Source organism: Bubalus kerabau, chromosome 5 (genome assembly GCF_029407905.1).
Source record: "Bubalus kerabau isolate K-KA32 ecotype Philippines breed swamp buffalo chromosome 5, PCC_UOA_SB_1v2, whole genome shotgun sequence".
In the NCBI taxonomy this organism is placed as follows: domain Eukaryota; kingdom Metazoa; phylum Chordata; class Mammalia; order Artiodactyla; family Bovidae; genus Bubalus; species Bubalus kerabau.
The window spans coordinates 7,327,491-7,338,462 of record NC_073628.1 but is presented as its reverse complement, the minus strand read 5'-3'; the positions used below and the strand labels follow the sequence as shown (position 1 = coordinate 7,338,462).

The window sequence follows — 10,972 nt, the reverse complement described above, 5'->3', positions numbered from 1 at the left end:
CAGAAGACAGGAGATTCCTGGGTCAGAGACAAAGGACCTCGTTATTCATGGCATAGTAAATAGCACAATCATCAGCATATTGACATCAGTCCTCTGGTCCCCAAGTCCTGTGGGGTGGCGCCAGTGGCCTGGGTAGATGACTGCACGCAGTGGATTGTGGTATGGGAGCAGGCCCTAAATTTAAGGACTTATGTCTTTTTTGTTTTTTCAAGTTTTTTTTTTTTTTTTTAACAATTCTTGTTTGTTTGTTTCTGTATTTTTATGTATTTGGTTACTTTTTGGGTCTCAGTTGCGGTATGCAGGATCTTCATTGCATCATGTGGTACCTTCCACTGGGGCACATAGACTCTCTAGTTGTGGCACATGGGCTCCAGAGTGCGCAGGCTCAGTAGCTGTGTGGCATGAGCTTAGCTGCTCTATGGCATGTGGGGTCTTAGTTCCCTGACCGGGGATTGCATCTGAGTCCTCAGCACTGCAAGGTGGGTTCTTAACCACTCAACCACCAGGGAAGTCCTCCCAGGTCTTTGCTAATGGGTGCTCTTTGCTCTAGAGGGAACATCTATCTCAGTCTTTCATGGCTGTTCACAACATCCTTAAGAAGAGAGTCCAGGACAAAGGCAGTCAGTGCCTCTCTTGCAAAACGTGCATAAACTCAAAAGGATCCCTGGAGAATTGTGTTACAATAATATCCACCCCCCATTTCTACATTGTCTTGGCTTTTGGTGAATTTTCCCATGAGTTCACCACTCTGTTGGCAAATCTGATCGACAGAAGCTAGGACCAAGCCTGTTCAATTTGTCACATACAGCATTTAATTAAAGCTACTATCAATAGGACTGCAAGCAGCAGGATAAAGCCAACTTGCACTTCTGACCTCAGCCATGCTTTCCCAGCTGAACAAATCCAGAAAACAATAGATCTACCTCAGAAAGCCAGGTGGCTCGCTCCTTAGTTCTTTGCATTACCCTTTCCACCTTGGCCCAGAAGGCATTCAGGACAGTCTCACTCAGTTCACCGAGCAAGGTTGCTATGGATGATAGATTTCTTCCGGACTTCTTCCCTGAAGGCCAGAATCTGTGCAATTAATATATCTTCTGGAGGACTTTGCTGGTGGTCCAGTGGCTAAGACTCCACACTCCCAAGGCAGGGGGCCCAGGTTCAATCCCTGGTCAGGGAACTAGATCCCACATGCTGCAACTAAGATTCCCACATGCCACCGTGAAGACTGAAGATCAGAATGCTGCAGCTAAGACCTGGCACCGCCAAATAAGTAAGTATTGAGTGGTAGTCGCTCAGTCGTGTCTGACTCTTCCTGATCCCATGGACTGTGGCCCACTAGGCTCCTCTGTCCATAGGGTTCTCCAGGCAAGAATTCTGGAGTGGGTTGCCATTTCCTTCTCCAGGGGATCTTAGTGACCCAGGGATTGAGCCCAGGTCTCCTGCATTGCAGGCAAACTCTTTACCATTTGAGCCACCAGGGAAGCCCGAATAAGTATTAGAGGGAAAAAAAATATACATATATATGTGTGTGTACATATATATATACACACACACACACACACATATATATATATATATATATCCTCTGTACCTGGATTAATGCTTTCAGTCATGAGTGAGACAGTTCTTTGTCTTTGACCCCCAGGAGTCTTCTGTCTTCTGCTAGCAAGCAAGAACCTGTGGCAGGCTCACATGTTAATTTGCAAGTAGGCTAAAGTCAAGGAGAAATTTCAAATCACTGTTTTCTAGAGAGAGGCACATTAATATATGACTTCCACATCAGCCATATAGTCTCAAGGGTACACATGGTACTTCTGGGAAGAAACATGGTGCCCCCCAGTTGGACCTACATCAGTCAGGGGGTCCCAGGTTGACAGTGCCTCCTCTCGGGTTGGTAGGCCTTAGGACTCCCAGCCCAATTCAAATAACTGAGTCTAGTCTTTTCTTTTGGAAGGCTTGGCTCAGGGCAGTTAGTCCTGTTTGTCTAGGCCACCGGCCAGATGGCATTTATCCACTTGATGGCATGACTGAGTGGTGATGGCTACAGGATTGGGCCTGGGGACTTTATCTGGAGGTGATGGTGTTGACAGGTATTTTATGTGGGAAGTACTTGAGGGCAGGAGGAGAAGGGGGAGACAGGATGAGATGGTTGGATGTCATCACCGACTCAATGAACATGCGTTTGAGCAAACTCCAGGAGATGGTGAAGGACAGGGAAGCCTGGTGCGCTGCAGTCCATGGGGTCGCAAAGAGTTGGACACGACTTAGCAACTGAACAACAAGAAGAGCTGAGGCTACCTCCTGCTCTTTCCTATCTCTTGGTAAAGTTAAGCAGAATGGCAGTCAAGTCAAGGTCAGAACTGTCTAGTGGAGTATGGCAGAGCTACCAGTCAAATTTAAACCACTTGAAAGAGTTTGACCAAGATGTTATCCTCAGTGCAGAAGGTTCCAGGTGGTTTAGAAAGACAGGAATGTTAGTATCTTTCTTCCCCCTCTCTCCCAGGGTCTGAGGTATCCCCTCCCCAGGTGCCAAGCTTGCTATTCTCCCTCCACTGTCACAAAGTCAGCATGCTCTACTCCCCTAGTAGATCAGCCATGACTTGTTTCCACAATTAGCTGAGAACACTGCGGTCCAAAGCCCTCTACAGGCAGCAGGATTGTGACATTATCTGTTTCACGTCTGGGGACTCCTTGACTGCGCCACCTTTTCCGCAGTCTCTCCTGCCTATACTTTACATCTGGAATATTGGGTGCAAGAAGGACCGGGACATTTTTATAAAATATACAGAGACCCACAATGTCTACCACTCCACATGTGGGCCACTGTCAGGGGGACTCACGGGGAGAGGGAAGTGCACACCAAGCCCTCTAGGGATTCTCATGATCTAGACCCATGTCAGCCAAACAAGAGAATCAAGGTGGTTGAACCATAATATAGTGAGAATCCCCGCAGTCCCCTCCTTTATTTATTTTTGGTTTTTAAAGTGTATTTTTTGGCCGCACGGGGTCTTGGTTATGGCACACGAGATTGTCCTTACAGCATGCGGGCTCTTCGTTGCAGTGCGCGGGCTTCTCTCTAGCTGTAGTGTGCAGATTCTGTAGCTGCAACGTGTGAAGTTAGTTTGCATGTTCGATCTTAGTTCCCAGAGCAGGTATCGAACCACACTGGAAGGCGGATTCTTAATCACTGGACCACCAGCGAAGTCTCAAGGCCCCTTTCTGACCGGACTTTAACCCAGCGTTCACCAACCCCGCTGACCTGGAGTTTCTGTTAAGGGAAAGAAAGAAGCATTATGTCCAGGAATGGTGAACGGTGAGCCCTAAAATTCCAAAGCTGGTCTATGTAAACCCCACCCCTCTCATCTTGATCATTATGAAGGACATGGCCTAGAGGAGGTGGTCCCATAGTGACTAAACCGCTGTACTGAGGTATGTGGACCAGGAGGAGGAGCCAGAAACCTCTTTGAGCTAATTTCTGAGGAGCTGTTTGAACACTCAACAGTACTTCATGCTTGTGGATGATTAGGGAGAATGAAGGACCGCCAGATACCTAGACTATCAGCCCATTGTTGGGTGGCTTTTGAGATGAAGGGTACACCATTGTTAGACTTCAGTTGGTCCAGAAAGCCAAGAACATTACATGGATTAGTCTCAAGAACCACAATGGTGTGACCAAACTTGACTGATTGATCTGAAACAGTACCACTGTAAACTGAAAAACTATGAAGCACCATCCATAGCCCCAAGAAGGAGTCAAGGTGCCTTCAATCTCTCAGGAGTGGGCAGGGACAATGCCTTATACACTGTAGACTCCCTCTTCGCAGGACGAAGAATTTTGGCTGGAATCACAAATCTGGCATGAAGTGGTGGCCTCTGCATCAGAGGCACAGAATCCTACACTTTGTGTCCACTCTGTGATGGTGGACATGCCGCTGTATCTGGTATGACGATGGGTTCGGGCAGAAGTGGAGGCAATCTGGGCATTTCGGGCTCGATCCACAGCTTGATTCCTGTCATATCATCGGAGAATGGATCCTCAGCAGGGGTATCTGCATAAGTGATCTAGATGGTTTGATCAGCCATGACTTGTTTCCACAACTAGCTGAGAACACTGTGGTCCAAAGCCCTCTACAGGCAACAGGATCGTGACATTATCTGTTTCATGTCTGGGGACTCCTTGACTCAGCAACCACAGCCACACTGCATTCCAGCTGGAGCTGAAAGGTTCACACCATTTGGCTGACCTGGTCTTGAGTTGGTCACTGTTGCTAAAGGTTTGGCAATTTTGTTGATCTTCTAAAGCAGTGGTCCCCAACCTTTCTGGCACTGGGAACCGGTTTTGTGGAAGACAATTTTTCCACAGCCAGGGGTGGGTAAGGTGGTTTGGGGATGATTTAAGAGCATTACATTTATTGTGCCAATGATCATCTATATTTGCAGCTGATCCCCAATGCTAGCATCACAACCTCAGCTCCACTTCAGATCATCAGGCACTAGATTCTCATAAGGAGTGAGCAGCCTAGATCCTTCCTATGTGCAGTTAATAGAAGGCTTCGTGCTCCTATGAGAATGTCACACTGCCAGTGATCTGACAGGAGCCAGAGCTCAGGCAGTAATGGGAATGATGGGGAGTCACTGTAAGTACAGATGAAGCTTCACTGGCTCACCTGCCGCTCACCTTTGGCCGTGCAGCCCGATTTCTAACAGGCCGTGGACAGGGAGTCGGGACCCCTGTTCTTAAGAACTAAATTGTAGGTGAGTTGATTTTCTCTAATCTTTTGCTTAGAGCTCAACATTCAGAAAACGAAGATCATGGCATCCGGTCCCATCACTTCATGGGAAATAGATGGGGAAACAGTGGAAACAGTGTCAGACTTTATTTTTGGGGGCTCCAAAATCACTGCAGATGGTGACTGCAGCCATGAAATTAAAAGACGCTTACTCCTTGGAAGGAAAGTTATGACCAACCTAGATAGCATATTCAAAAATAGAGACATTACTTTGCCAACAAAGGTTCATCTAGTCAAAGCTACGGTTTTTCCTGTGGTCATGTATGGATGTGAGAGTTGGACTGTGAAGAAGGCTGAGCGCTGAAGAATTGATGCTTTTGAACTGTGGTGTTGGAGAAGACTCTTGAGAGTCCCTTGGACTGCAAGGAGATCCAACCAGTCCATTCTGAAGGAGATCAGCCCTGGGATTTCTTTGGAAGGAATGATGCTAAAGCTGAAACTCCGGTACTTTGGCCGCCTCATGCGAAGAGTGGACTCATTGGAAAAGACTCTGATGCTGGGAGGGATTTGGGGCAAGAGGAGAAGGGGACGACAGAGGATGAGATGGCTGGATGGCATCACTGACTCGATGGACGTGAGTCTGGGTGAACTCCGGGAGTTGGTGATGGACAGGGAGGCCTGGCGTGCTGCGATTCATGCGGTCGCAAAGAGTCGGACACGACTGAGGGACTGAACTGAACTGAATCTTTTTTCTAGCTTTCCTTCTGTTTTCTTTGGATTTAGTTTGCTCTACTTTTTCTAGTTTCTTAAGTTAGTAGATTACGTTACTGACTTGAGACTTTTTTTTCTTTTAAATATAAGAATGTACAGGGAATTCCCTGGCGGACCAGTGGTTAGGACTTGCTGCTTTCATTGCTGAAGCCTCGGGTTTGAGGTTCAATCCTGGGTTGGAGAACTAAGATCATATGAGCCCTACAGTGCAGCCAAAAGAAAAAAAGAAGAAAAAAAGTAACACAACTATAAATTTACCTCTAAGCACTGCTGTGGCTCTAGCTCACAAGTTTGGGTACACTGTGTTTTCATTAATCTCAAAGTAGTTTCTAACTTCCTGTGTGATTTCTTCTATGACCCATTACTTATTCAAGAGGGTGTTAATGTCCACATATTTGTGAATTTCCCAAATTTCCTTGTTATTGATTGCTAATTTCATTCCAGTGTGATCTGAGAACATATTTTGTATGATTTTAACCCTTTTTAAAAAGTGTTTTCAGGGACATCCCTGGTGGTCGAGTGGATAAGAGTCTGCCTTGCAGTGCAGGGGGCTCAGGTTTGATCCCTGGTCAGGGGACTAAGGTCCCACATGCTGCAGAGCAACTAAGCCACACACAACTGGAGAGTCTGTGGGCTGCAATGAAAGATCTCATGTGCCACAACTAAGACCTAATACAGCTGAATAAACAAATTTTTAAAATAAATGTATTAAGACTTGTTTTATGGTCTAACCTACAGTCTATCCTGGAGAATGTTCCAAGTATATTTAAGAATATGACTTCTGCTGTTGTTGGCACGAGTGTTTTATAGATGTCTGTCAGGACTTGGGCTTGACAGCTGTGATCTTTCTTTTAAAGGAGACTGCCTTAATAGCGGGTGTTTCTGTCCCACTCTCATAATAACATGTTATTTCTGCCTTGTTTTAATAGAAGGACTAGGAGAGTTTTCTAGCGGGAGCTGATCACAAGAATTTATCTAGATTTCTTTGTGTCACCTGTAGCAGTCAGTACTATAAACTCAAACAATACAAGCCCAAGCAGTAATCACTGCCTCATCTCTAGTTTCCTATGGGAGTTTGTCTGTCTCAAGGAAATTCTCCTAAGAGGGACAAAGCTCCCTTACAGTAGCCAGGACCCACTGTGGGGTGCGGGCTGGGGATGGAGGGGCTGAGAGCTTTTGCTGTCATCTCAGAATGGATTTAAGATTGGCAGATAGCCTGTAGAGAGGGCTGAGCTGTAAGATGGCCCAGCTATCTTACCAAGCATCACTTGCCCTACCCCTCATCTCCCAAGTGAGCCAGCAAAGTTCTAGTGGTTCATCTATTTGTTTTTGTCCATAGCAGTAGTGAATTTCTGTGAGCTGTTTCTACTCCTCAACCCCACCCAGGAGAGAGGAGTTGTCATGAGGAATAAATTAAAGGGAGTAAATGGGAAGATGAATGTAAGGGTCTTAGTTGAGGCCTGGTAGGATAAGCTGTCAAGTGGATATCGGTCATTATGATGACACAGAAGGATGCATCGAGGAACCTGGGGGTAAGGAGGAGCTGAGAGCTGAAGACAGCAAGGACCTGGAGGGACTGCGCATGTGGGCTAGAGCCCAGGAGGCCCTCTAGTCAGTTTGGCAGAGCCAACCTGGCGTCGGGTCCTGCGTCAGATACACTGCTCCCAAGAGCCTGCTGGTAGTTGGACAGAGTGACTCGAGACCCAGGGCCCTCCAAGGAAGCAGGAGGCAGCAAGTGTCCAAAAATGGAAGGTCCAGGGAGTCTCTGTAGGAGGAAGATGGGGCCACAAGGAGGCCATACTAGCTGCAGGTAAAACTATGAAAGCACGTTCTGCCAGTCTGAGACAGACTGCTGAAGTGGGAATCTAAGTCCTTGTGCCTCCACTTCCCTGGAATACAGCCTTGAGGGCCTGCAGGCTGCACGTCGGGGGGACTTCTGCCTGCTCCACCTGGCTTCTCCAAACCTACTAAGGTAGAGAATGTGTATGGGGTAAAAAAGAGAGGAGAAACCAAACAAAAACCCCACTGGGGCCAATGTTTAGGAAGCCCAAGTTATTTTAACAGCAATCCACTCAAGAAGAGCATGATGGTCATGTGCGTGCTCAGTCATGTCTGATTCTTTGCGACCCCACAGGTTGTAGTTTACCAGGCTCTTCTGCCCATGGGATTTTTCAGGCAAGAATCCTGGAGTGGATTGTCATTTCCTCCTTTAGGGGATTTACCCCACCTAGAGACCGAATCCTGGAGAAGGCAATGGCACCCCACTCCAATACTCTTGCCTGGAAACTCCCATGGACGGAGGAGCCTGGTAGGCTATATAGTCCATGGAGCTGGACACGACTGAGCAACTTGACTTTCATTTTTCACTTTCATGCATTGGAGAAGGAAATGGCAACCCACTCCAGTGTTCTTGCCTGAAGAATCCCAGGGACGGGGGAGCCTGGTGGGCTGCCGTCTATGGGGTCTCACTGAGTCAGACACAACTGAAACGACTTAGCAGCAGAGGCAGCAGAGATCGAATCCACTCTCCCCTGTGTTGCCTGAAGATTCTTTACCACTTCACCACCTGGGAACCCCCATAAGGGTCACAGGCATGCATAACAAACCCCTCACCCCTACTCTCCAGCATGCGGCTGGGATCAAAACAGCACATGCCCAGCACAGCGATTGCCACCACCACCCCACCCGACCCCCACCTCCATCAGCTGGCTTTTTGAGCGCGCCAACTTCAACAAAATAGAAAAACCTGCTTAGGTGCTGACTTTGCATCAGTCCCAGGCCTTTGCATGGGGATGGAGGGGGTGGTGGGGTGGGCACACTGAAACACCGAACATGCAGAAGGGGAGGGGTCTTGAAATAAGCTGAAAGGTATAGACTTTGCAGACAAAGGTCCGTATGTATAGTCAAAGCTATGGTTTTCCCATAGTTACGTAGGGATATGAGAGTTGGACCATAAAAAAGGCTAAGGGCGGAATTGATGCTTTTGAACTGTGGTCCTTTGGACAGCAAGGAGATCAAACCATTTAATCCTAAAGGAAATCAGCCCTGAATATTCATTGGAAGAAATGATGCTGAAGCTCCAATACTTCGGCCACCTGATGCGAAAAGTCGACTCATTCGAAAAGACCCTGACGCCGGGAAAATATTGAAGGCAAAAGGAGAAGCGGGCAACAGAGCATGAGATGGTTGGACGGCATCACTGACTCAATGGACATGAGTTTCAGAAAACTCTGGGAGATAGTGAAGGACAGGGGAGCCTAGCGTGCTGCAGTCCCTGGAGTCCTAAAGAGTCGGACACGACTTGGAGACTGAACAACTGACGGGGAGAACTTTCGTTGGCTGGCCTGCTTTCCCAGTTGAATGGCGAACGAGTGAGGCCCGAGGAGGCTCCACGCACGCGGAAGGGGCCGTTTGTTATTATCAAGAGTGGTGTTGTGATGATGCCAACCGCCCCGCCTGTCCCGGATCCTGCCAGTGCGGAAAGGAAAACACCAGGGAGGCGGAGGCCAGCGGAGATTTCTCAAGCCAAGCGATCTCCTCCAACTGCGGCGGGAAAAGAGACCCTGTACTGTCACTTTCGGGTCCAGAGACCTGAGTGGCATTATCACGGAGACGCCCCTCCTGACGCCCAGCCAGTCGAAAAGTTTTTGTCCACAGAATCCCACCGAGGGGCGTGCCAGTGGGACAGGGTCCAGACTGCAGCAGACACGCCCCACTCTGGGCATCTCGACGTCAGAAGAGCAGAGAGAGCGTCATTTCCGCCCTCACTCTCGGCCCGACAGGGAAAGGCGGGGCAAGCAGAAGGCGCGCTGCTTGTGCGTCACTTCCGGTGAGTCTAGCGGCGACAACGGCAACATGGCCCTAAACGGCGCTGGTGAGGACATGGATTGCGGGGGCCTGTGGCTTCGCGGTTCGGGCGGCACCTTGCTTCAGCAAGACCTTCCGGCCCCTTGTGCCTCTCTTCCCCCAGAAGTTGACGACTTCTCCTGGGAGCCCCCGACCGAAGCGGAGACGAAGGTGCTGCAAGCGCGGCGGGAGCGACAGGATCGCATTTCCCGGCTCATGGGCGACTACCTGCTTCGTGGTTACCGCATGCTGGGCGAGACCTGCGCTGACTGCGGGGTGAGGAGATAACTCGGGACGTGGGATCCAGTATGGGGCCGCGGACCAGGCCACACGGCCCTTTCCCCATCTCTCCCCTCTGAACCCCATCGCCCGTCTCACCCCTGCTCCCTGTGCTTTCTGGGCCCTAGACGATCCTACTCCAAGACAAACAGCGGAAAATCTACTGCGTGGCTTGTCAGGAGCTCGACTCAGACGTGGATAAAGATAACCCGGGTGAGGGGTCGAGGGTGCTTAGTGATAGAGGCTCAGGAACAGTAGTTGGGAGGTGAGAGTGGTATTTGTGGGTGGGGCAAGGGTGAGTTGCGTTCTCCTTTCTCCTAGAAAGGACCATTCATTCAGTAAGAGCACTAAGCACCTACTGTGTGCCAGACACCAGAGCCTGAGCTTATTAGGCATAGTTCTGATGAGAGAAGGCCTTATGCTGTTTGAGCAAGGGCGTAAATACCTCTGATACAAAAAAGAAAATGGATGTGTTCCCTTATACTGGGGCAGGGAATACATCTCAAGTACAGAACAGTGAAGGGTAGGGAAGTGTCTCAGGGCTGAGGTGGGGCCAGGTATATCCTGATCATTCCACTGGCTTTCTCCTTTTTTAGCTCTGAATGCGCAGGCTGCCCTCTCCCAAGCTCGGGAGCACCAGCTGGCCTCTGCCTCGGAGCCCCCCTTGAGCTCTCGGCCTGCCCCTCAGCCCCCAGTACCCCGTCCGGAACACTGTGAGGGAGCTGCGGCAGGGCTTAAGGCAGTCCAGGGGCCACCCCCTCCTGCTGTGCTTCCAAATGCAGATGTGGTGGCCTGCACACAGGAGGCTCTCCTGCAGAAGCTGACCTGGGCCTCAGCTGAGCTGGGCTCTAGCACCTCCCTGGAGACTAGCATCCAGCTGTGTAGCCTTATCCGGGCGTGTGCTGAAGCCCTGCGTAGTCTGCAGCAGCTGCAACACTAAAAAACCCCTCCTGAGAAAAACCCTGTAGAAAAACAGCTGTTCCTCTTGTGTGGTTTGTTCTTTTTTTGGTTCTGAGTGTGCATGCAAGTCCCAGCTCCACTCGTCTTTTCCCTACTTTTGGTCTTTCATGGTATCACAGTCTGGTTTCCTTGATGCCCTGAGAAATGAGTGGGGCTTGTTTCTGCTCAGTATCCCCACTCAAAGGATGAGGTGGCAGAGGACTATGTGCTATTTTTTTTTTTTTTTTTTTCTGGTGAGGAGGCCCCAACCTCAAAAGCAGAAACAGGAGGCCTGGATCTCTGAAGGAATCCTGGAACCTCCCCAGCCATCCAGCGCTGTTCCCCACCCTTGAGAGAGATTTGGGGTTCCAGTCCCCTCGGTAGCTTCCCTTTCTTCCCCCAAGCAT

The 10,972-nt window shown here is 49.3% G+C and overlaps 1 protein-coding gene across 1 annotated transcript; it reads left to right on the top strand.

Moving 5' to 3' along the window:
* Positions 1-9,226: 9,226 nt before the first annotated feature.
* Positions 9,227-10,614, top strand: ZNRD2 (zinc ribbon domain containing 2). The gene is made up of 4 exons (XM_055580813.1): positions 9,227-9,375; positions 9,472-9,623; positions 9,755-9,839; positions 10,223-10,614. The coding sequence occupies exons 1-4, from the start codon at positions 9,357-9,359 to the stop codon at positions 10,564-10,566; spliced, it is 600 nt and encodes a 199-aa protein (XP_055436788.1). The 5' UTR covers positions 9,227-9,356; the 3' UTR covers positions 10,567-10,614.
* Positions 10,615-10,972: the final 358 nt, after the last annotated feature.